This window comes from Mauremys reevesii, linkage group 5 (assembly GCF_016161935.1).
Source record: "Mauremys reevesii isolate NIE-2019 linkage group 5, ASM1616193v1, whole genome shotgun sequence".
Lineage (NCBI taxonomy): Eukaryota > Metazoa > Chordata > Testudines > Geoemydidae > Mauremys > Mauremys reevesii.
Genome location: NC_052627.1, coordinates 124,481,857 through 124,509,173, shown reverse-complemented (window position 1 = coordinate 124,509,173; position 27,317 = coordinate 124,481,857). Strand labels below are relative to the sequence as shown.

General features: G+C 43.4%; 1 protein-coding gene across 2 annotated transcripts in view; it reads right to left on the bottom strand.

Annotated features, from left to right (window-relative positions):
* Positions 1–11,173: 11,173 nt before the first annotated feature.
* Positions 11,174–27,317, bottom strand: part of ATOH8 (atonal bHLH transcription factor 8) — a 35,830-nt gene continuing 19,686 nt past the window's right edge. The window contains exon 3 of one of the 2 annotated variants that reach the window (XM_039542679.1): positions 11,174–12,100. In XM_039542679.1, coding sequence (XP_039398613.1) covers positions 12,095–12,100 — 6 coding nt within the window. In that variant the 3' untranslated portion in view covers positions 11,174–12,094. Of the gene's footprint in view, positions 12,101–23,448; positions 23,707–27,317 lie in introns of those variants that run through there. The other variant, XM_039542677.1, reaches the window with a different exon arrangement.

Sequence of the window (27,317 nt, the reverse complement as noted above, 5' to 3'; positions counted from 1 at the left end):
GATGAGATAACTGGCTCTGTGGATATGGGGAAAACAGGGGATGTGATATATCTTGACTTTAGCAAAGCTTTTGATACGGTCTTCCACAGTATTCTTTCTAGCAAGTTAAAAAAGTATGGATTGGATGAATGGACTATAAGGTGGATAGAAAGCTGGCTAGATCATTGGGCTCAATGGGTAGTGATCAATTGCTCGATGTCTAGTTGACAGCCGGTATCAAGCGGTGTACCCCAGAGGTTGGTCCTGAGGCTAGTTTTTTTCAACATCTTAATTAATGATCGGGATGATGGGATGGATTACACCTTCAGCAAATTCACAGATTACACTAAACTGGAGGCAGAGGTAGATACACTGGAGGGTAGGGATATGGTCCAGAGTGACCTAGACAAATTGCAGGATTGGGCCAAAAGAAATCTGATGAGGTTCAACAAGGACAAGTGCAGAATCCTACACTTAGGACGAAAGAATCCCATGCACCGCTACAGGCTGGGGACTGACTAGCTAAGCAGCAGTTCTGCAGAACAGGACCTGGGAATTACAGTGGATGAGAAGCTGGATATGAGTCAGCAGTGTGCCCTTGTTGCCAAGAAGGCTACAGCATATTGGGCTGCATTAGTAGGAGCATTGCCAGCAGATCGAGGGAAGTGATTATTCCCCTCTATTCGGCACTAGTGAGGCCACATCTGGAGTATTGCATCCAGTTTTGGGCCCTTCACTACAGAAAGGATGTGGACAAATTGGAGAGAGTCCAGCAGAGGGCAACAAAAATGATCAGGGGGCTGGAGCACATGACTTATGAGGAGAGGCTGAGGGAACTTGCCTTGTTTAGTCTGCAGAAGAGAAGAGTGAGGGGGGATTTGATAGCAGCCTTCAACTACCTGAAGGGGGTTCCAAAGAGGATGGAGCTCGGCTGCTCTCAGTGGTGGCAGATGGCAGAACAAGGAGCAATGGTCTCAGGTTGAAATGGGGGATGTCTAAGTTGGATATTAGGAAAATCTATTTCACTAGGAGGGTGGTGAAGCACTGGAATGGGTTACCTAGGGAGGTGGTGGAATCTCCATCCTTAGAGGTTTTTAAGGCCTGGCTTGAGAAAGCCCTGGCTAGGATGATTTAGTTGGTGTTGGTCCTGCTTTGAGCAGGGGGTTGGACTAGATGACCTCCTGTGGTCTCTTCCAACCCTAATCTTCTATGATTCTATAATTCTATGATTATTGGTGGTTGATTCTTAATTTGTTTGAGGTGATGGCATCTGTACTGTAGGTGTGTAAATGCAAATAATCTGATGAATTCAGTACAGATATGAAGTGGTACTATCCCTGCCTTTAATATACATATATATGTGCTACATTATCCACAACTAATTTATTATCTGCAACCACATCTGAAGTTAAACAGCACCCAGCAAGGTAATGCCACAGTTTAAGACAGGAAGTAACAAATTCTGCATAGTTGAAATTGCAGGAGGTTTATATGGTTTAATTCTGATACTAAAAGAAAAACGTCCACCATTTAATTGTAAATGCACCTAGATATACCTGTAAAGGTCTGTTTATTTAAGCGCCAGTTCTGCATACACTTATGCATGTGCTTAACTTTATGCATGTTAGAAGTCCCTTTGATTTCAGCAAGATTACTCACAGGCATAAGTGTTCGCAGGATCAAGACCTTAGACACTGGTACTCATTTGACAGATAGCAATGACTCCAATGGTGTAAATATATTTTACAGTGCATGACAGGAGCTTTTAGCAGTTTGTTGGTAAAGCGTACTGTCCATGCAGCAAAGAGTCCTGTGGCACCTTATAGACTAACAGACGTTTTGGAGCATGAGCTTTCGTGAGTGAATACCCACTTCGTCGGATGCATGATAGTTTATTGATAAACCTTATGGCCAAACTCTGCTCTCCCTTTCACTGACCAGTGTACATCTGGAGAAAGACCACTGAGATCAGTCAGAGTTTATCTGCATTTACACAGGTGTGTCTGAGAGCAGAATTTGGCCCTGAGTACCTGGGCAATTTTGGTAACTTTTAAAACAAAGTCACACTAAGCTCCTTGGGTGATAGCTGCGACGTATAGTTACTGATGATAAAACAAAAATGTAACTAGGAGACGTGTACCTTTTAAACTGCTGCCTGACATAGCTGGAGAGACGTGCCAAAGACTCCATAGATGTCCATTAGGGACTTTGCTATTGCTATTGATTTTTATATGGAAGGTGCCCAGATACTATGGTGATGGATGGCAGGATAGAACTTTTAGAGAGATTATCTTGAAAAACTCTCGACTCTTGGACAGAGAGGGTAAATTAAAGTCAGGGCTAATATTTACAGCTGATTTACAAAGGCCTGAATACACCTTCAGGTTTAATGACCCCGACAGACTTTTGATCTAGAATTAACATTATAAAATGTTTTCTTTTGGGGGTTTTTTGCTTGTTTTTATTATGATTTTTTAATCCTTTGGAGCAGACCAGTGAGCTTGTGTCACTAAGACCTAAGGCAGAGCAAGGCTTAATGCTAGTGGGCCATCTGTCCCAGCTCCTGCCACTGTGAGAATCACTGAAAGCAACGTTAGCAGAAACATTCCTCAAGTCTACCTGGATCACTACCTCTGTCACTCCCCCAGGTCCTGGTCTATGTTTTACTCTCCATTCTCACTCACTGCCTTCCTCTCACCATTACTGCTATGTAATCACATGGATTTGGGACTCTCTGATGACTAAAGAACAATTTGCCTGTCCCCCTAATAATGGCTATTCTCTGGTAGTGAAGGCTCTGGTTGGTCTAGGGGGCCCTATATGTGGCATAATTTTCTATAATTACCTCAATTTACACTGCAATCCCAAGGCTATTATATAGGGTATAGTAGGTGATTACATATATAACATATATGGACCTAAGAAGAGCATATATATCATTACACAAATCATTCATGTAACCATGCTGATAGTTTTTTACCTAGGGTAAGTACATAAACTGTTAATCATTACAATACAGTTATATTCCAGCTGCACTGTAATTAGTGTCCCGTGACATATAAAAGGAATAAATGAACTCCATGTAAAAGCTACAAAGACCATTGAAGTCAGAAATACTTTAGAGTGTGTGAAACATTCAAGTAATGAAAATCCAGGCAAAATAATATCCCCTTCCATCATACATAAAGAATTGGATATCTCCTACTAGTCTCATTCTTTTATTTTTGCCCTTCTATCCATTTGTTGTATTTACCTGTTGTGTCTCATCTTACTCTTAAACTGCAAGCAGGTTGGGGCAGGGACTGTCTTTTTGTTCTGTGCTTATACAGCACTTAGCATAAAGCAGGGGTTCTCAAACTGGGGCTTGGGACTCCTCAGGGGGTCGTGAAGTTATTACATGGGGGTCACAAGCTGTCAGCCTCCACAGCAAACCCCGCTTTGCCGCTAGCATTTATAATGGTGTTAAATATATTTTAAAAGTGTGTTTAATTTATTGGGGGGGTCGCACTCAGAGACTTGCTGTGTGAAAGGGGTCACCAGTACAAAAGTTTGAGACCCACTGGCATAAAAGGTTTGGCCTGTTAGGCATTACCACAATAGAAATAATAATAATAATGAATATACAAAGTGCTGTTAGGTAAGTAGTGTTCTGGCAGCTAATTAGTTCAGTGAATGACCAAACAAGAAAACGGAGCGGGTTAAATCATGGGTCAGCTCTTCCAGTCTGTCTGGGCTGTGCTTGGCACAAGATCCACTCTAGATGTGGGGGAAAGGTGGTTTTAAGGCATTTTTATGCTCCCTTGCATCCTGGCGGTGCAGATGCCCGTCTGATCCTTGGCAAAGTTAGAGCAGCTTGAGACAGGCAATGCAGCTGGCATGGGACCCAGGATCTGGCTCTACGTGTTGTGAATAAATTACCCAATGAAAGTAGTAGCCCTTGTATCTGTCTGGGAATTATTTATGAACCAATCCTTATTTCTGCATATGTGCCTATTTGTAAATATTTGCTTCATAATTTATGGAAATAAATTTGAGCCCTTGGGACGTTCCAAACCCAGCCACTTAGGCTATTTGTGATGCTTTGCTTGTGCTGGGTCACTGAAGAACTCATTGACTTCACTGGAGCTAATACGGATTTGCACCAGTGGAAATGAGTGGAGAATTTGGCTCTGAGTTTGTATTCTGTGGCTATAGACTACCTAGAGCCATGGGGATACTTGAAAAACACATGGAAATGCAACAGAGAAAAATGATGTTTTAAAAACAGGGGGTCTTCAATGGGATTGTGCCAGGGAAGACTTTGGCTCAATGACTGGACTACATCAAAAATGTTAATGTTGGTATCTGCATTATTAATACAAAAGTATATTAAAATTGGTTTTGAATGGAATAGCTGAAGGACTAGATTTAAATTACGTTGCCAATAAATAATGGAAACGTGTGGGGCCAGACTTGTGTTCTGTCACATCAGTATAAATCCAGACTGACTTCATGGTCTTTGTGGAGTTACTTCATATTTCTACCAGCAGAATCTGATCCCTTAGATTTTTATGTTACAGGAAGTGTCTAAGCTCACCATTTCCATTTAACCAGGATTTTATCAAGAAGAATTTGCCAGATCCTCAGCTGGCATAAATGAACATGGCTCCAGAGACGACAGTGAAGCTACCTTGGTTTAGTCCTCTTGAGGATCTGGCCCTCCAAATTTAAAGGAGGATTTGCAAACTAGAAAAATAATGAAGGATTGTTCTGATTTTGCTCGAACGTGCACCACTTTTACATGGGTGTAACTTGCATTAATTACGACAGGCTATATGGGTGCAAAGAGTCAGAGGTGGTAACTCAACCCTGTTTCTGTACAGCATTCGGCGTTTTAAACAAGGTTTGGAGTTCTGAGTACAAAGACCTTGGCCTGCTCATTACCATGGTAAACACACTAGAAAATTCATGGCAAAGGTTAGAATTGTATTGACGGAGACAAACAAAAGGAAAAGAATAAAAAAGAGGCAAAAAGCACTGAAACTGAAATTGAGTGAGTATGCAAAGCAAACTTAATTAAAACCTATCAAAGTCTCTTTGTAGAATGAGGGAATATTGATTAGAGTCTTTTATTCTATCAAGCAGCCCTTCTTGTGGGGGGAGAGGGGAAAGAAAGGGTAAGTTCTGCTGTTCAGTTCTCAGCTATTACCTCACCCACCTTGTCTCTCTCAGATCCTGGGACTGACACAGCTACAACAACCCTGCGTTCAGTTCTCAGTCAGGAATGATAGTCACTTTCCTGCTTTCAACACAGGAGGGTGAGAAGAGAGAGGATATTAAAAGACAGGGAAATGCAGGTATTGTTGATAGTCTCAGGAAACAGGGTGGCTGGTCAGTCACAGATGCTTTGGGCCTGCAGGTTGGCCGAGACACCTATTTTTCCTGTTTCTCTGGATCTCATCTTACCTCCCTGGACAGGGACATTATTTATTTGGTCTGGTCAGGTCCTTCTCCTTCACTAGTTCTTCTCCAGCTGAGCAGGGCTAGTTACGCCAATCTCCTAGAACTGGAAGGGACCTTGAAAGGTCATTGAGTCTAGCCCCTTGCCTTCACTAGGCAGGACCAAGTACTGATTTTTGCCCCAGATCCTTAAGTGGCCCCCTCAAGGATTGAACTCACAACCCTGGGTTTAGCAGGCCAATGCTCATTGGGTTGCTCCATCTCATTGTGCTGATACTGTGCGGTGTAGCTGATTTCAGAATCAGAGAGAGCCAAGAGAGGAGGAAGACGGTGTGAGGAAGGGGGTGGAAAGGGACACATGAGGGATGGGAAAGAGAGAGCAGGATCTCACATGTATCAGGCTGGGGTTCTCACTATTACAGTGTCGATGGTCAGGCGTTCCCACTGGCTAGAAGTAGCAGTGTAGACATTCGGGCTCAGGCTGGAGCCCTGGTTCTGAAATCCAGGGAGGGAGAAGAGAATCAGAGCCCAGGCTCCAGCCTGAGCTTGAACATCTATACTGCTATTTTTATCTCCATAGCACGAACCCTGTGAGTTTGCGGCCTGGTCTACATTACAGGGTTAGGTCAATGTAAGCTCCCTAGCGTCAGCCTAGCCATGGAAGTGTCTTCACTTAAATTTGGCTCCTGATTTAGTAATATCACCTCCACGAGTGGCATAAAGTCACGGTTGATGTAATTAGGTCAGTGTAGAAGCTGCACTGCTTACATCAACTGTTCCTGGCTTTCAGGTGCCATTCCACAATGTCCCACACTGACAATACAATCGATACAAGCGCTCCTGGTGACAACGCGCTCCACCGACACGAAGAGCCAAAGGTGCACACACACAAGTGATTTAATAACTGCGGTGGCTGTAATGCTGGTGTCAGGTCGACATCATCTTGTAGTGTGTGTAGACATGACCTAAGTCAGTTGACCAACCTTGAGATTTGCTGCGGTGGGTCTTTTATTTCAGCGTAGGCATACCCTCAGATACCATAGTCATGGGGGCCAGGTAAGGACCTAAGACTAGACTTGAATATGTCAGCTGAGCATGAGGTTGAAGGGAATAAAAAATCCTATGGAAAGGAGAATGTTGAACACTAGTAGATGGAGAATATGATTCTTAGTCTATGTGCACTTTATATATAGATTGCTCTCTGCTTCCTGTATTTCATCTTCGGTGTACATCAGAGGCTCTGAAATGGGAACTGTTGACAGCATGCAATATGAACATTGCATTTTCAGAGGTCCATCCACCCGTCTTTCAATCTGAAAGAGTTTGTCCTTTTTTCTATAGTATTATTTCTCTCTTGGAACTAAAAGTGGTGTCATGCACATTGGATCATTGGGATTATGTTTTCCATACAAAATGATGGGACCAGATTTTTAAAGGTATTTAGATGACTAAAGGTGTTGATTGGTGCCTTGTGGCATTGGCAAAATACCCTATAGGTGCCTATCTGTACTGTATCTTAAAGTGCTTAAATACCATGTAAAATCTGATGCATAGTGCTGGATTATCCTCTCTTTTACAGGGGTGTAAATCAGGGGTACTCTCTTGAAGTAAATAGGATTATGCAGTAGGAGAATCAGGGCAGTCTTCCTAATGTTATGAGGTTTAGTTAGAATTAGATGGTTCTTAGAGTTGGTGCTTAGATACCTTGGTGCTAAGTGTCTTTTATATACATGAGATTAGATAGATGTGCCTCCCTGGACACATTGAATGTTTCGTCTATGGCCAGATGCTCCAGCCCAAAGGAATACAGAGGGCTAAATCCATCCTAATTTACTAATTTTCTCTGGTCTCAGTGGGGTTGCACAGGGTGTACTTCAAGACATTTTTTGCCACTCAACTTCCATGCCTGTGGAAGCACTACATTTCTTCTCTGCTATATGCAGGATTACAAACCCCAAGCATTCAAAATTCATGAGTCAGGATCCCCCAATATGACAGGCTTAAAAATCATGAGATTTAAAAAAATATTTGGGGTTCATTCAATTTGCCATCTAGCTTTGTGCCCTTAGGGTGTAGTGGGTTCACACTTTCAAGCTTTTCTCTGTAACCATTATGTCTAGAAACTCATTTTTTTAAAAAAATGAAAGATGAGATTTTCAGCTGATTACATCCCTTCAGAGGCTGAGGCTTTACGAAAACCACCAAATACTGTATTGTAAGACTCGGGATAAAATCACAAGAGTTGGCAAAACTATATTTGCAACCTGGGGTCTCTTTACTGAGGTTGTCCTCTTTCTTCTTGAGTGGTTTTACAGAACTGTTGAAAGAGGTTTTCAGCCCTATTCTTGTATGTGGTGCTTTTACATTATGCATGAGATACATTGTATACTAACACTGTATGGAGTTCTGCTGAAGTCAATAGGATCTCCTGAGATGTAAATCATCCCAGAATATGGGCTATATTCTGCTCTCTTTGACACCAGTGTAAATCTGGACTAACTCCACTGATTATAGTTAGTTACATACCAGTATAGCTGAGAGCAAAATTCGGCTTTATATCTATAGCTGCTGCTAGCATCGGCATTCTGGTACAAGACTAGGTAACATCTCAATGAGTTGTTTGTGTCAGAACATTTATTTAACATGCAGGTACAGTAGCTCTCATGGAATGCTGCTGTGAATCCTTTTCTATTGAAACATATAACCTCTGTTTGTTTCATACAGCTTAAGGTCCATTTCATGCCCCCTGAAAACTCACAATGGGGAGATGGAGGTGATAGTGTTGTCACATTTCTAAGATCTGCTTTCATTGTTAAATATCTCTGAAATCTTCATGTTGCTAAAGTCATTCAGAGATCATTTAGACCTGAGTGGTACAGTGCCTGACCAGGGCAGATGCTATCATATACTAGGGGTGCTGTGTGAACACTTACAAGGTGTGGTGCTTTAAGTACAGCTGATGTGTGCTGTTATTGGCATGGCATACCTTACCTTTTGCATTATAGCCCATAACACCCAGGAGGCCAGAATCTGATCTCAGATACAATATACTGGTGTAAATCTGCAAAAATTCCATTGACTTTACTGTAGTTACTGTGCTCTGGATTTACACTGCTGTAATCGAAATCAGAATCTGGCTCCATGAGCCTATAGTGGCTAGACTCAGTAGTCCTGGTGAGCACCACTGTGTGCTGTAGTAAATCTGTTATCAAACTAGAAACCCTTTCGCCTGGATCAGCTCGTCATTACTTATTGACCATGTTGTCGCCTCTCTTCATTATGGTAGGTCATGGTCAATTACAGTTGAGCTCTGGCAAATTGTTCACATGTAAATTAAAAGGACAACAGTGTCAAGAAACAAGTTCAGCTTCGGGGCGCACAAGTAAGCAACCAGGAAACATGCAGCTTCAGGGCTATGTCCTGTTCTTTACTTTAAACCCTGCAAATCTCAAGATTTTGTGTAACTGAACCCCAAAATTGAAAATAAGGGCAAGGTGGGGGAGGGCTCTCTTGAAATTCATATATGCACAGTTCGTATGACCATTTTTTCTTACCTTCAACATATGTATTCATTTGGGCTGTTGCGAGGGAAAAGTCCACTTGCCAAGGGAATTTCCCTTCGGAAATGCTCTGCAGAGTGCATGGTGGTGTTAGGCATGTATATCATCTCTTAGATCAGCTCACTGAGATAGCATTAAAAATGTGTAACAGCCAATGGACCATTTATATTAAAGTTTTGTCTTCACTGGAACAAAGGTGTCTTTTTTACAGAGAGACAACAAACTCTGGGTAGTTATCTCAGATAAACCACTGGTAGCCGTTAGCAGGAGGTAGCTAGTCAAGGTCAGCACTAAACTCCTGCCTATGGGTGACCTGGCCTAATTTACCTCGCAGAAAAAACTCCAGTGCCTTGTCTGCACTATGTTTTTAGAGTGGCACAGCTCACACGTGTGTTAGTTATCCCATGGTCAGAACTCACAGTCATTCTCAGTGAAGACATGGCTTAGGGCTATCAATGTCAGTGGTGTTGTAATGCGGTGGTGTTGGGCAGTAACTATTGTAGTTCCCTAGTTTTAGGTAAATGTATCCCATTGAGAGTCCAGAGAAGAGCTGAGTGAACAAAATATTTTGTGGACGTTTGAAGACCTGACATTGCTTCTGGCTGTACTCCATTAGTATTAGCTTTTGGCGAACATTCCTCTGCAGGACTTTATGGCAGGAGCAGCAAATTTAATGTGAGTGCTAGAGAATATTAGAAGAAAGTGAGTTTTGGAGTTTGTAAGTCTGAATCCTGATTTTGTGTCCCCCCTAATCAGAGCACATGCAATACCATGTGACCTAGATATCCAACCAGAATGCAGCAGTACAGCTCAGCTTGTGACTCCTGCATATTTGCAGCAAATTGCTCAGGCACTAGTTCCTGAAAAAGAACTATTAGCAAGTAATGAATAATGAATAATTAATAATTAGTAACTAACACACCGTACAAAATGGTGAACTCCTTCTGGACAATTTGTGATCAGAAAAGGAAACTAAATTTCTTTTAAAGGTGCCCACTCTGAATTTTTCACGCAACTCTACTCCAGATCAAACAGAGAACTGGCTGTGTTACCCCAACTACATCTAAAGCAGCACGGGCTGTGTCAGTTTTATCTCCCACCAGTGGTTCCAAGCCAAATTCTGTGCATTTACCCAATGGGAAGGCAGGTTTACTGCTAATTGAAGCAGAGTTTGTCGCTAGGCCCCAGAGCAAAACTTCCGTCAGCACCCCCAGGTACCCACATTCGCTCATGTTGTGGTGTTCCCTCCTCCCTGCCCCTCAATCTTCAATTCCTTCCCAGTTTCTCCCTCAGGTTAGTTAATTCTCCTCTGCTGTACCAAATCCATCAGTTCATACCTCCCCCTCCCATCTTCCTGGTATCTCTCAGCAGTGGGTCTTCAAAGCTGCAGCAATTCCCTCCAGTATCCCTATAGTGATTGCTGATAACACCCCACTGGAGATTTCTGGGTGGTTGCTCCACTTCTGGTAGCATTGCTCAAGTATGCTGTGACTCCGAAGCACTATGTGGGCTGTGGGAGATGTATTTACTTCCTGTTCAAGGGTGTATCATGCAAGGGCGCCTCAGGCATTTCAACTGGGAATTCTCCCATGCCCTCAGTGGAAACCTGCATTCCAGTGAACAAGCCCTCAACCCAGAGTCCAGTGCTCAGTCACGGAGGGTCAGACGTTCTTCAGGGCGGATACCATGCAGCCACTCAGCCTTCATATACCGCCACGAAAGCCAGGAGTGATCTCTTTAAGTTGGTGAGCTCATACAGAAAAATAAACAGATGGCAACTGATGAGTTCAGGATTTTGTATTGATATCAGGTCAATGGTTTAGTAGCACAGAGTCTGATCTCCCCTCTGCACACACGCCTAATTCCTGCTGAGGCTGCTAAGAGTTACATGTTCATATAATGAAGAGAAGAGACCTCCCCCCCATGCAACTCCAGACATACACACACAGGGCTAGATTAAGATCTGTTACACTGGAGTAAATCAAGCGTAAGTAAACCTGATTTACACTAGTGTAACTGAGATCTGAATCTGTCCCCTGAGGTATAACCTTTACCCTTAAGTGAAAATGAAATAGGTTAATCTCCTTTCTTTACAAACCCATATTCTTTTACTCTGACACTGAATTCTGTCCTCCACTAGCAGATGTCTTGCATATGAACTGCATTACCTATAAAGTTTGCTTACTCCAAGCAAATGGTTCTTAATTTTTTTACTTCAATTTGAAGCGAAAAATACAGTATAGGATTCAAATGCCTTTGCATTACATGGGTTTTTAACTACTTAAAAAAAAAACAGCCAAAAATGACTTCTCAAAACTGAAACAACTACTGAATTGTTTTGCTAAACACCATGCTGCCTAGCTGAACTGTCTTATTGATTTTTTTTATTGCTTTACGTGGCACTTTTTATTTATTGATATATTTATATTTAAAAAGCATAGATCTGGTTTCAGCTCTCACTTTGTGTCAATATTTCTACCTTATGCACATGTTTCCCAGCAGGAAGAAAACCAGGTAATTGCCAAAGAAGTAGAACAATGAAATCGCTGAAAGAAAGAGAGATCAACTCTGGAGCAAGTGCTGGTGTGTCCTGGCTTTTTCCGGCTGTGAATGCTGGTTCCAGGGCTGCAAGTAGATAGATATGAACAGGAGAAAGAAAAGAGGAAACTTTTAGAGAAGGATTCAGAAATTCAGATTTGTCACTGATTAAACTGGCCCACTCAACATTACCTAAACGGAATTTCTGAGTTTTCTTTGGCTCAAGGATTTAACGTTTAAGGCAAAACTAGACACAGTGTAGAAGCTCCATCGAGTCTTTGGCACAACAGCTACAACAACAACAAAATGACTGTACAACATGAGCCGAGAGCATAACATTTCCCAGTTAAGCAAAGGGAAAAGTGCTAAATAAATTGCACATACTAAAGGTGGCTGGCTTAAAAAAAAAAAAGGCATCTCCATTTTTTTTCCCAGAGATTGAGAAAGTCCCACTGCCAACTGTCGTCTTGAAAAGGGATCTTTGCAAAAAGCTGCAGTCTTCATCTGGATCATGCAACCTTTGCCAAGAATGGATGGAACTCCGATTGGAAAGTCTTCTGAATCCTCCCTCCTGGTTATTACTCCTGGAAAGAAATGACATATCACAGTGGTAAACGTATTGGTGAGTGGGGGATTCTTTCAATGACACCAGGTGCTTGTTCTTTAAAGGCCCAATCCTGTGTCTATAAAAGTCCATGGCAGTGCTCTTCCCATTTTCTTCAGTGGGGCAGGATCAGGCTTAATTGCTCTGAGAAGGAAAGGTTAGGTGAGCTCAGCAGAACCTGAATGATATGGTGTCTCAAGGATGGAAGCACAGAACGTTAAGGGCCAGATTCTGCTACTGCTATTTCCAATGAGTAGCATCTTACTGAGCAGGGTGTCCCCTTGAAATCTGTGGGGCAGATGGTGAATCCCAAACTCACACTACTGAGCAGTCGCTCTTGGGGGAGCTCCCAGGCTCTGGCTGACTTCAAAGCTTCATTGTGAGTAAGGAGTTCACAGACCATTTCACGGAGCGACATACTGCTCAGAGAGAGCCAGCGTGGCGGAATCACGCCTGGCTCAGATCCTTGTTGAGCTGGTTCAAGTTTTTCATGAGCCTTTTTCTATTTTTAATGAAAAATGAGCTTTTAAAAAAAACTTTTGCATGAAAAGTTTTTTTTTAATGTTTGATTTTTCACCCAAAAGAGTAAAACTATTTTTTTCATATTTTGTTTTTCCCTGACTTTCCCCCTGCCCTTTCTAGTGACAAAATGGGGGGAAAAACGGGGGGAATGAGGGAAAAGGGGAGTGAAAAGAGGAGCCCCCTTCTCCCAGGAAACTGAAAAATGTTGGGGAAAATGGCTTTAGATTTTTTTGCAAAATATACTTATTTTTTTATGCAGCTCTCTTGATTCCCCCCAACTCGCCAATGCTTCTGCCCCCACAATCACTTTCTCTTCTTCCCCATCACCTTTCTTTCCTCCTATAAATCTCATTCTCTCCTCCCTCACAAATCCTCTCCATCTCTTCTTTCTCCTTCCTGACCACTGTACTCAGAGCAGCAAGCCCCGAAGTCCCATGGTAAAATTCAGGGCTGTCTTGCCAATTGTGTTTCCCACTTTCACATGCACACACTATGTGCCAGATGGGTCCCCAAAAGCAAATTTATGCTGAAAATGAGAATTTATTTGCAAAGCATGAAATTGTAGATGCTCAGATACCACAGTGATGGGCGAGGCCTACGATCTTAGACAGAACAGAACAGAATGGAGTAGAACAGGCATGAGTGAGTGTATGTGTGTTTTTAGGGAGGAACTGTGACAAAGGAGAAAGGTGCTGAATCCAGCTACAACTGCTGAAAGCTGAAGTGATTGTAAATACAACACTCATATTTGAAAAGCCTTGTGAATTTTCAAAGACCTCTCAGGATCTGTTTTAAGTTTCAGAAGTTGACCACAGATTTATGAATGGAAGGGAAACTAAATGGCACAACCTGGATTTGTGCGACAGAGTGACTTGAGTTACTGCATTCATCTTTCTGGTTGGTGTGCTTCATGGCCTTCAGAAGTGAAATGTCCCCCTTGCATTCGTTTGTGCATAAATCTGTTAATCACGTGAGTGACAGACCTAGTTTGGGAATTTGCACTCAGCTGTGGAATGTCACTGCAATGTTTTACTGCATCACAATACACAGAACTCAGAGCTGTGGTTTCAAACTTAGGCCTGGTCTACACTACGCGTTTAAACCGGTTTAAGGAGCGTAAAACCGATTTAACGCCACACCCGTCCACACTAAGAGGCCCTTTATATCGATATAAAGGGCTCTTTAAACCGGTTTCTGTACTCCTCCCTAACGAGAGGAGTAGCGCTAGTATCGGTATTACCATATCGGATTAGGGTTAGTGTGGCCGCAAATCGACGGTATTGGCCTCCGGGCGGTATCCCACAGTGCACCACTGACCGCTCTGGACAGGAATCTGAACTCTGATGCAGTGGCCAGGTAGACAGGAAAAGCCCCGCAAACTTTTGAATATTTCCTGTTTGCCCAGCGTGGAGCTCCGATCAGCACGGGTGGCGATGCAGTCCGAAATCAAAATAAAAAAAGAGCTCCAGCATGGACCATGCGGATGTGATCGCAGTAAGGGCAGGCAAATCTGTTCTATCAGCGCTCCGTTACAGAAGACGAAATTCAAAATCATTTTTTAAAAATCTCCACACAGACGCCATAGCAGGGACTCAGCGCACTGCTGCGTGACAAGCGTAACGGAAAGCCAAAGAATCAAATGGACGCTCATGGAGGGGGGACTGGAGCGGGGACTGGAGGACTCAAGCAATCCCACAGTGCCTGCAGTCTCCGAAAAGCATTTGTATTCTTGGCTGAGCTCCAAATGCTTCTAGGGTCAAACACAGTGTCCGCGGTGGTTCAGGGCATAGCTCGGCAATTTACGCACCCCCCCACCCACCCCCAGAAGTGAAAGGGAAAACAATCCTCTCTTGACTCTTTTACATGTCACCCTATCTTTACTGAATGCTGCAGATAGACGCGATGCTGCAGCAGTCAACACCAACATCCTTGCTCCCCCCCCCCCGCCATGGGTGGCTGATGGTGCAATATGGCTGATATCCATCGTCATCATCAGCCTATTGGCACATGGGGCAGTGCAAAAGGACTGGTAACCATGCTGACTAGCATTCCGTGAGGTCAATCATGGGCGCCTGTGTAAAAAGCTCCTGATTTTTCCTGGTAGATGGTGCAGTATGGCTGGTAACCGTCTTCATCATAGCAACAGGGGGCTGAGCTCCATCAGCCTCTGCCCTTCAACTGTAAAGAAAAGATTCAATTGTCCCTGGACTAGCAGCGGGATGGTGGGCTCCTCTCCTCCACACTGCTTAATGTCCTGTCTGGACTATCATAGCAGCTGGAGGCTGCCTTCCACTCATTTCTCACTAACAAGTCACTGTGTCTTATTCCTGCATTCTTTATTACTTCATCACACAAGTGGGGGGACACTGGTACAGTAGCCCAGGAAGGCTGGGGGAAGAACGGAATCAACAGGTGGGGTTGTTGCAGGAGCACCCCCTGTGAATAGCATACAGCTCATAATTTCTGCTGGATCTGACACAGAGCAGCTGTACTCTCTGGTTCTATGATACAGTGGTTCTCTAGTACACTTGCCCATATTCTAGGCAGGACTGATTCTATTTTTAGATACCAAAAAGGAGGGATTGACTCAGGGAGTCATTCCCAATTTTAACTTTGCGCCCTGGCTGATCTCAGCCAGGGGCACTTATGACAGCAGCAAATGGTGCAGTGCAAAAGGACTGGTAACCATGATCATCTTATTACCAATTTATGGTATGGTAGATGGTACAGTATGGCTGGTAACCATCTCTGCTGTCATGCAAAAGCAAAAGCATGCTGCTGTGTAGCGCTGCTGAATCGACTCTGTCAGCGGCATCTAGTACACATACGGTGACAGTCTCAAAAGGCAAAACAGGTTCCATGATTGCCATGCTATGGCATCTGCCAGGGCAATCCAGGGAAAAAAGCCGCGAAATGCTTGTCTGCCATTGCTTTCCCAGAGGAAGGAGTGACTGACGACATTACCCAGAACCACCTGCGACAATGATTTTTGCCCCATCAGGCACTGGGATCTCAACCCGGAAATTCCAAGGGGCGGGGGAGGCTGTGGGAACTATGGGTTAGCTACGGAATAGCTACCCACAGTGCAACGCTCCAGAAGTCGACGCTAGCCTCGGATCGTGGACGCACACCACCGATTTAATGTGTTTAGTGTGGCCGCGCGCACTCGATTTTATACAATCTGTTTTGCTAAACCGGTTTATGTAAAATCGGAATAATCCCGTAGTGTAGACGTACCCATAGAGAAGTTGCTCACAAACCTGCTGCAGAATGCCCACTATGCATTTCCGAACAAATTTTAGTACAACTGAGACTTTTTGTTACTCCCAGTCAGGCTCTTAAATTCCATTTTCAAAAGTGTCTTAGGCACTTAAGGGCTAGATTCACAACGGTAATGGGTGCCTACCTGCCTCTTTAAGTGCCTACATCCAGCATTTAGGCACCACGGACATTCTCAAAACCACCACTTAGCTGCCACCTACCTCTGTAGACACCTAAGTTTCTTCTGATGGGCATATGCAAAATCACCTAAGACCGGATGCTGACCCACAGCTAACAAGCAGCTCAGCCAAAGCCCAAGTGGGATTCTCTTATTGTGTGTCCCCCTGCCTATCTTGCCAGCAGAGCCTGATCCCGAAGGAGATCTCAGAGCATGCTTACAGACTCTGGCCTCCCTCACATGACAGTTGATGTGTCATGTTGAATATCCAATAGCTCAGTAGTTAGGGCACTCACTTAGGATGTGGGAAACCCATGTTTGAATCCCCACTCTGCCAGATATGGAGCAGGGACTTAAATTTGAGTCTCCCACATCCTATGTGAGTGTCCTAATCACTGGGTGTAGAGTCAATCTCTCCCTGAGATGCCTTTGAAAATCCCATTAGGTGCCCATCTTCAGATTTACAAATTCATTCCGGCTCTAAGTCACTTTTAAAAATGAGACTTTGGATCCCAAGTCACTGAAGCACTTTTGAAAGTTTTACCTTGAGAGTTAGTGACACAAAATAAAAACCCCAAAAGAACAGCTGCGGTGGGTCAGACCCATGCTCCACCTAACCCAGAATCTGGTCTTCTGACAGTGGCCAGTGCCCAGGGCTGGCTTTAGGCCGATTGCCCCGAATTGGGCCCCCCCTGCCTAAGAGGGCCCCACGTCCACGCCTAATAGGGCCCTGTGCCCTAAAGAAGAGCGCCTAACTTTTTTATTTTTACTCACCCTGAGGTGGTCCAGGTCTTCGGCAGCACTTCAGCGGCGGGTCCTTCACTCACTCCGGGTCTTCAGCGGCATTTCGGCAGCGGGTCCTTCAGTGCCGCGGAAGACCCGGAGCGAGTGAAGGACCCGCCGCCGAAGACCCGGACCGACGCCGCGTATTCGAATCGGGCCCCGCACTTCCTAAAGCCGGCCCTGCCAGTGCCAGATGCTTTAAAGGGAATGAACAGAACAGGGCAGTTATTGAATCATCCAGCCCCTGTTATCCAGTCCCAGCATCTGGCAGTCAGAGGTTTTAGGGTCACCCACTGCATGGGGTTGCATCCCTGACCATCTTGGCTAACAGACACTGATGAAACTACCCTTCATGAACTTATCCAAATAGTTTTTGAATGCCATTATACTTTCAGCCTTCACAACATCCTGGGGCACTGAGTTCCCCAAGTTGACTGTGCATTGTGTGAGGAAGTACTTCCTTATGTTTGTTATGAACATACTGCCTATTATCTTAATTGGGTGACCTTTGGTTCATTTGTTATGGGGTAAATAATACTTCCTTATTCACTTTCTCGACACCATTCATGATTTTACAGCCCTCTATCATCTCCCTCTCTTAGTCGTCTCTTTTCTAACATGAACAGTCCAAGTCTTTTTAATCTCTCCTCATATGGAAGCTGTTCCATACCCCTAATCATTTTTGCTGCCTTTCTCTGTATTTTTTCCAATTCTAATATAGCTTGTTTGAGATGGGGTGACCAGAACTGAACGCAGTATTCAAGGTGTAGGTGTGTATCATGGATTTATATAGTGGCATTATATTTTTTGTCTTATCTCCCTCTTTCTTAATCATGGCTAACATTGTTAGGGTTTTTTGAGTGCTGCTGCACATTGAGCAGATGTTTGCAGAGAATTATCCACAATGACTCCAAGATCTCTTTCTTGAGAGGTTTAGACCCCATCATTTTATATATATTGTTGGGATTATGTTTTCCAATGTGTATAACTTTACATTTATCAACATTGAATTTCATCTGCCATTTTCTTGCCCAGTTTTGTGAGATCCCTTTGTAACTCTTTGCACTCAGCTTTGGACTTAACTATCTTGAGTAATTTAGTACCATCTGCAAACTTTGCCGCCTCACTGTTTACCTCTTTTCCCAGATCATTTATGAATATGTTGAACAGCACTAGTCCCAGTACCGATCCTTGGGGGACCCCGCTATTTACTTCTCTGCACTGTGAAAACTGACAGCTTATCCCTACCCTTTGTTTCCTATCTTTTAATCAGTTATTGATCCATGAGACGACCTTCCCTCTTAGCCCATAACTGCCTGCTTTGCGTAAGAGCCTTTGGTGAAGGACCTTATCAAAGGCTTCCTGAAAGTCCAAGTACACTGCATTGACTGGATCACCCTTGTCCACGTTTCTGTGTTTCTAATTCTAGCTGATAGGTGAGGAACTATTTCCCTTTATAAAAGCCATGTTGATGACTCTCTCCTAACATATTGTTTTCCATCTGTGTCTGATGATTCTGTTCAACCAATCCACCAGTTAGGCCTACTAGCCTATAATTGCCAGGATTATCTCTGGAGCCTTTTTTAAAAACAACTGTTGTCATGTTAGCTATCCACCAGTCATCTGGTACAAAGGATGATTTAAGCGATAGGTTAGATACTACAGTTCTGCAATGTCATAGCTGAGTTCCTTCAGAACTCTTGGGTGAATACTGTCCAGTCCCGGTGACTTCTTATTGTTTAATTTATCAATTTGTTCCAAAACCACTTCTACTGACACCTCAGTCTGGGACAGTTATTCAGATGTGTCACTTAAAAAGAATGGCTCAGGTGTGGAAATCTCCCTCACATCCTCTGCAGTGAAGAACAATGCAAAGAATTAATTTAGCTTCTCGGCAAGGGCCTTGTCTTCCTGGAGTGCTCTTTTAGCACCTTGATCATGCTAAAGGAGCTCTCAACTTCCACTGACTGCACTGGGAATTAAAGGTGCTCTGCACCTCACAGAAAGAGATGCAGGACTGAGGCCTTACCCAAAAGGTACCGGAACTGGAGTTCCAGTACTCTCTAAAAGTGCTTAGACTTTACACTGAGACGTGACATATAAATGTAAGTGCATTGGTAGGAACATAGGCATTGCCAGACTGGAGCAGACCTGAGATCCGTTTAGTCCAGTATCTCATCTCTGACAGTGGCCAGTACCAGATGCTTCAATGGAAGGTGTGGAAACCCTGCAGTAGTAGATGTGGGATGATCTGCCCCTTGCATTAGGTCTCATCCTGATCTCATGTACTTAGAGATTGGCTTAAACCCCGAAGCATGAGGTTTAATATCTTTCCACAGTTTTTGTTATCATTAACTATGATAACTCTGGATAGTCTTGATACCCATATAAGGGTCCAGTCCTTTTTTGAATCATGTCAAGTTCTCTGCCTTCAATACTCTCTCCATGGCAGTGACCTCAACTGCACATTGAGTGGAGGTTTTTATTGAGCTGTCAATAATGATGCCCATGTCTGTCTTGAGTCTTAAAGATAGCCCTTACAGGGCTTCATAGAGCTTATCACTGAAGAGTGGGGGCTTTCTCTATTCCTGACCTAGACAAATCCCGAACCAGTGACACGTCCGCTTTGAAATAGGCATAAGATACAAAAGATAAAACCAGGGATGCTGGATCAGACCAGAAATTTACCAACTCCTGCATCTTGCCTCACTGTCTGGCATCAAACAAACAACTCCAGAACAACAGGTCCACACGGCACCCAGCCCATCGTACAGTGTTCTGCATGGAAGGGAAAATCACCCTGGATTAGCCAAACAGCTGATTGCACTCAACGCATAACTTCCAGAAAGGCCTCCAGTCTGATCTGAAGATATCAAGAGATGGGGAATCCACCATCTCCCTGGATAGTTTGTTTCAACATTTAATCACCTCGCTGTTGGAAATCTGAATTTGTCTGGTTTGACCATCCAGTCAATGGTTCTTGTTGTGTTTTTCTCCACTGGATCAAAAAGCCCTTTAGAACATGATATTTTCTCCTTGTGAAGTACTGATGCACTATAATCAAGTCACTTCACAATCTTCTTTTTGATAAGCTAAACAGACTAAGTTGTAAGGCATTTTCTCCTGCCCTGAAATCATTGTTTGTGGCTCTTTTCTGCATCCTATCCAATTTTTCAGGATTGCGTACTATATCAGGGATGTTATAAGGGTATCAATATTTTCTTTTATATTAGCAGTATTGGAAGCTGCGTGTGTGGCCATCTGCTACTGCATACTGTGCAAGCCCCTTTAAATTTCCCCTTTTGTCCTGTATATGTGGGTATACAATGCACATCAGGGCTCATTCTTGCAATAAGGTCCATGCAGGCAAACCCATGTGCTAGCACAGAGATGGTTTGAAGTCACTAGGGCACTGCATGTATGCAGTGATCTGACCACACAGAACTCATTGCAGGGCCAGGGCTAAGGCTATCTTAGAAGTGGAGCATTTCCTATTAACAGATCTTGAGCCCATCTTTAAAACTAAAGCTGGGTTTCAAGCTGCAAATTTGTATCCTGCATCTGGATTTTTAACACCCCAAAGTTTGGGGGAATCTGGATCCAGGGTTTTAATACGGCCCATTATAGAGCTACTGGCCAACTGCAAAAATTAGATTCAGTCTCGGTTCAGATTGTGAAAACTCTCATATTCCAGGGTTCTGGTCAGTTGCATCTCTATTCAAAATATTTAACAAAGCCATCACATAAATGCAATTAAATTCTTCAAAATACGCATTTGTTTGTTTTCTACACTGAAAAAAGAAACAGATGCCTCCCTAAAGTTCTCTAGGGCAATGAAAACACAAAGAAATAGGAGAAATTACTCAGTCAAAACATTCTTTTAACAGATTAAATAGTAACATCAAGAGCTCAAAGTGAAAACGTTTTTGGTGCCACTCAAAATGTTTTTTGGTTCTTGATGAGAATGAAAATGTAAGGATTTAACTAGGGAGAGGCAAAATCTCTTATTGTAACGATGAGCTCAGTTTTCAAACTTGGGTCTCCAATTTGGGATCTGAGCACTCTCCTCAACATGGAGATGCTCACATCGGCTCTCATGGCACCTACATGCTGATTTGAGTAACACAACGTAGAACAAGTGCCCTAATTTAGTTTTGGAAATCTGAAAGTTGTGATCTGAGTTTTTTAATAAATTAGTTTTTGCTGGCAGAGGGACAGGCAGACAATTGTATTTACCTTAAACTGTTTGGTAGGAAAATCACCTGTTGTTCTGTTTTTGTCAAACAATCAAGACATTTTATGACACTAAGTAAATATAGTTATTAATAATTACCACAACAACATTTGGTTGCTTAAAGACTACTTCATTCCTTATGGAATCAAAACATAAAACAGGAAAGGGGGCAGGGAAACCCTGGAGAAATGAACTACCTCAGTAATGGACAGTAGAAAAATAGATTCTCTTTGAATCCCATGCTGTAACGTGTAACAGCACTATTAGTAAGCTAGACCTTTTCCATTGCAGAAATGAATTATCTAGCAATAGTCTTTGGAGAAAACAAAAGGGAACAAAGTAGGGAACCTTGCTGCCTGGACATCAGAGGGGTTCTGCTTGGAAACAGGCTTGCAGGACTGGCAGCCTCAGATTCTAGTCCAAAGCCCACTGAAGTCAATGGCAAGACTCCTCGTGGCTTCAGAGGGCTTTGGATCATAACAGGTTCTTCATTCATTTGCTTTGACCCACTGTCCTTTATATATTACCATGTAATGCACCATTAATAGATGTTGTGCAATGCTGCTTTAGTAATAGGAGATCTCCCTGCAGGTCTTTGCTATGAAATCTTTGCTGAGAGGCAGGGAAGGCCGGTGATATTTATGTGCAAATGAATGGATTAGCCAAGTGCAGATAAATGAATGCAAAAGGAAGGCATCCTATGTGATTTGACGTTGTAGGAGCTTTGTAGGTTACACTGGCATTCCACTGATTCAGTGTAGCTACCCCTCGTTTGCATTGGTCTAAGTCGGATCAGAATCAGGCTCATTTGTTTCCCAGCCCTCCCTCTCTTCTCACAGTAGTCAGAAAGTTCTAAGGCTGATTCAATTAATAATAATAAAAAAAACCTCACATCAAAGTCCCCTAATTCTTGAATTTGACAATTTGACTAATGACCTTAGCAAACGGGCATTGTTGGGAAGCATTTCAAAAGAAGTGGTTTCAATAGACCAAGATGCCAGTGGAATCTGGTTGGTTTGTGTTCATTAACTTCCACATAAATGAGGGCCAAACCCTAGATCCAGTGCACAGTCTATGTAAAAGGGACGTGTGTGGAGGAGATACGTGGAGAGGTCAGGGGAGAATCCTCAACACCAGGCTGTGGAACCTACAGTTACAGGAGACCATGCAGCTGCTGTATTCCCTCTTAAGCAGGGATACTGTGGCTCTTTGATAGATCTACATAGATCACCAGCCTTGCTCTTGTCTATCCTCCACTGGGCATAGGGACAGCCTGAGGAGCTGTGCTTATTGGCACTTGGGGTATGTGTGCGGGCTCTCCATATCCTGTCTTTTATGCAGCGGAAAGACTCCAGTGCTAGCCTTCTGCTCAACATCATTGCATCTTGAGTTGTTGATGGAGCAGAAGGGATGTGATCTTGAAACCCCGCTGGGCCAGTGCAAATGTGAGGAGTGCAGCAATGGAATCCATGGAGATATGCTGGAGCCCTGAGAATCCACTGCCTGCAAAGGGCAGAAGGGCTAGTGAACTTACTTGGACTCCACACCCTTACTGCCCCTCTTCTACGGACAGCAAGATCAATGATGGCAACTAGGATCACTTACAGCATCCAGGTGCTAGACCAGTTCAAGACAGAACTGCTGGAGCATCTTAAGTTAACACTGGCTTGCAGCAATAGCATGGGTTGTGCTGCATCCTCTTGGAGTGGCTGCTCTCTAGCGTTATCCCCTTTGGCACCTATACTGCTCCAAATCGTAGGTTTATCAAAAATGCATGACTGCCATGGAAGGGCTGCTAGTGGCTAGTTGCGTGGGGGGCACATCATTGTGTGTAGCTGCCTGGTATCTCTACCTAATTCAGATGGCCGTTTTGTCCCAGAGTTGATGTGGTTTTGTTCCTGGGTGTGCTGCACAGCAGATGGTGGTGTAACGTTTTAGACAGCGGAGCCTAGGCTGTCCTGGGGTGTCTTGGGATGGCTGAAAGTTTTGAATCGTGTGGGATTGGGATGGTGAGGAGAGCCAGCTCAGGGTTTCTCTACAGCCTTCAAAGGCAGCTTGTGCTATTTTCCCAGCTGTAGACAGCTAGGAGAGGTTCCCCATGCCAAAGTGGACAATTCCTCTTTTAGTCATGCTAAGTTACCGACCTCAGGGAAGCAGAGTGGCTATTATTAAAGAGCAACCTCCACTTTATTACAACAAGGGGAAATGGGAGCCTGAACCTTACTTACCAGAAACCCCCAGGCATCATGAACCTCCACTGAAGAAATGGAGTTCAGATGATCAAGACTTTACTGCACCTGGTATTTAGCAATGAGACCACTGATACGTATTACAATCATCAATACCTGTGTTTACTATCAGAACAGCAATCATCTTCATAAATCTCTAAAATTAGTGTGATAGATCTCAAGGGAAGGAGCCGTGGCTTTACGTTGTCTCCATAATAGTCATAATGCATCACATCACAGTATCTGAGAACAATTAATCGCTAAGAAAAATGTTTCAGCGCCATACGACTGCTGCCTTGCGCTATCTATTCCTTTTATGTTAGAAAATCACCACTCGTTCGTCCCAGGAGTAGGGGTAAGGAAGCTGCAGAAAACGCTGCCTAAAAATTGGAACAGAATTGCCTGTATTAGAGCTGGATTCTGCAAAGGAAAAATTAAGTGGCATTAGAGCAGGGGTAGGCAACCTATGGCACGCGAGCTGATTTTCAGTGGCACTAACGCTGCCCTGGTCCAGGCCACCGGTTCGGGGGGGCTCTGCATTTTAATTTAATTTTAAATGAAGCTTCTTAAACATTTTAAAAACCTTATTTACTTTACATACAACAATAGTTTAGTTATATGTTATAGACTTCTAGAAAGAGACCTAAAAATGTTCAAATGTATGACTGGCACACGAAACCTTAAATTGGAGTGAATAAATGAAGACTCGGCACACCACTTCTGAAAGGTTGCCGACCCGTGCATTAGAGCACACCAAGAAAATCATTGTGTGTGTATCTATCTATAATTAATTAATTAATTTTCTTGCCTTATATAATTTTAACATGATGATAGTATAATATAGAGACATTTTATTTTTAATTCCACATATACGTAGATACAATTGTAATTATATATATATAGTTTCTATTTTTTAATAGTGTGTGTACACACATATAAACATATATAGGGAATTAAAAATAAGAAGCTAAATTCCAGCAGAAAACTTTTTTATTGAGCTCCAACTGTTCTTCTGTTATTCATAACCCAGTTTCCTCTCTCACAAAGAGACCTTTTGCATGGTTTTTCCTTCTGCCTCTATAACAGCTGCTCTCAGTGTTGTATCCTGAGTGATGATGAGGTTCTGAAAGTGTTTTTTTGGAACAGATGGCCAGGAGAGAGCTGGGGAATGTGCCAGCAGAAAGCTGGGGAATGTGCCAAATCCTGCAGTGACTGAGTGCTTTGGGTTCCAGCTCGCGTGCCTTTCCCCTGCCCTCTGCCCTAAGTGGCGCCAGCAGGACTTCCCAACTAGCACTCTGAACATCTGGAGTCTGCGACTGCCAGGAGAGAGAGGCGGGAGGGGGGGAACCCTCCCTGCTCCAGCTTAGCTTCCATGTACTCAACAATGTTACTGACTAACAGAACAACTAATCAAAAACAAAGAAGAGGGGGAGGGAAAGAAAAAAGAACCTTGCAAGCTAAACAGCTGCAGCCACACACAAAAGCAAACTTACCCACTGCATTGGGTTAACAGTTAACATTATATTCAGAAAGATAATGAAACAAGCTCTGCTATCGTTCAAAAGTTTGAGCGGGTGGTGGCGGTGGAGCTGCCACTCTCCTGTATGCGAGGGGTAGCCCACCAAGCATTGTGTGGTGAATTATTTCTGTGGGATATTTAGTGAGGTACCCTGCTCCCGCGCCCCACAAGAGGCCGGCCAAGGGGAATGCCACAGCCACTGTGTGTGCCATGGAGCCGTGCTCAGGGGTGGGGATGAAAGGGGGTTTGGAGTGAAGTCTGGAGAGAAGGCAGCAGCATGGCTGGTGTATCCACAACTTTGTAGATCCATTGGTGAAATCCTCTTGCAGAGTCAGCAGCCATAGTACAGATCATGACTTATAACAGCAGCTAGGTTAGTGCTCAGTGGCCTGAGATGAGGATACGGCCATTTACTCAGACTTTATGTCCTAGGCACTGCCTGTTTGTAGGGATGAGTGGGGGAGGAGGGAACAGAACAATAAAAAGGATCATTTGTGTTAGTGATAGAAGAAGGATCTATAATCCAACGTGTGCAGCCATGACTGTGTAATGAATGTAGCTTGTTTATATTGCGTGCCACTCTTCTACACAGCAATTGTGTGCGGTTAGCACTCTATCAGGGCCTGATCCAAAGCCCACTGCAATCAGGGGAATCTTTCCATTGACTTCAGTGGGCGTTGGATTGTGTTCTGTAGGTGTGTGGAATGCCATACAACATAGAAAAATATAATACGTATTCTCTTCTCTGACCTGCCCTTTGCAGCTTTTACATCCACAAAGCTCACAAGAATGCCAGCGGAGAGTTCTGCCCGGGACTACGGGATATTCCCTATCCCACTGTGTCTGTTTCAAAGGAACTTATTACCCCATCTCTGTAAGATATGGAGTGGGACTCCCTGTGCCGAATTCTGCCCATGGATGAGCATCCAGGTCTCCAATTCATTGGGATTCGTGCATGTGTCTTCGAGAGCCAGAGGTGGCTCAAATGATTTATATAACAGATTGAAAGGCAATTTTAAAAAATGAAGACGTTCATAAGAATCCTCTCTCCCCCTGTGCTCCCCATAGCCCATGGCCATTTATTTTACAAAGAGGCATTTGAAGTCTTTCATTTTACCCTTGGTTCCTTTTAAACAGGATCGCCAAACACCCCTTAGTCAAGTCTCAACTAGAACAGCAGCATAAATTGCCAGATCAGCTTGTGTTTTAGACTAGTTAAGAGGAGCATTTTCTAGCATAAAAGGTTTCAAAGGATAAATCCAACTCTTCTAATTAAGACAATGGAGCGAAAAGAAAAAAATCCAAGTCTGTGCAATAGTCTAATGTCCGGCATAGCAGATAATTCAACATAAAAAACAAAGCAAAAGGCTACACATCATCAGCAAATTCAACATCTGGAGACGTTGCCTGTCAAAACAAACCCCAATCAGCTACTTTTTGTGTGAAAAGCTCATGGTGCCATAGCACATTCTGTAACCTGCTTGAGAATTGAGAATGACATGAGAGAAGGAGACAAACCACAATAAAATAAAGATGACAGTAGATAAAGGTACTCGTGGATGGAGTGAAGTGAAGGACATTGCTTGGGGACTTGACTATCTTTACTTGGCTCGTTAAAACTTTAAAGAGCAAGGAACAAACAACCCAAAGTTGATAATTCAGCAGAACTACCTAGTGAACCGCAACTTTTGAAAACTGATTAATAACACACTGAGATCTTGGAAAACGTGCCGACTTCAAAATTAACGAGAGAACAGTGGTTTTGGTCCAAGACACTGTATCCTCATCCAACAGTCTAAGGAAGACCCCCCGCAGAAGAGAGATCTTTTTACACCATCTGAAGTCTAGAGCTCAGGTCTTTTATGAACAAATACCCCAGCCTTTTAATTTACTAATGACTTCAGTGATTTCATATCTGATACTTACACCGCTATGGATTATGGGGCTAGAGGGAAGGCAGAGGAAATTAAGCGGATTCTGATTTTAGGTATAAAGAAGTGGGTTTTTCCTACATTTAAATAGATTCACTTCATCCCATTTTTAAAGGCTAAAGATCACATTCTTGTAATTTAAAGGTCCTAATCCAGCACCCTTTGATGTCAAAAGGAGTCTTCCCATTAGCTTCAAAAGGTGTCAGATTTGGCCCTGGCAGTGACAATACCATCCTTGGGTGTATTTTCATTGGCACCAGGGGGAGCTTCCAAATTCTGCTAACCAATAGAAGTGCTGGTTTGCTCTCAGCGTTCTGGCTGGTTGCTGGAATTATTGACTGGTTAGTGTGTCCAATCAATGCCTCTTAGTTTTGGCCTTAGCCTTGACTGAGTGCCCTCTTGCCAGCATATTAGGAAATATTGACGAGGATAACGTGGCACTTGTTGATTCAGCTGGAAGCGTCTGCTTTGCTGGATAGAGACTATGGGCCTAGTTCGGGCCTTGGATAAACCTGAGGATGTTTCCTGAAATGCTCCCCTT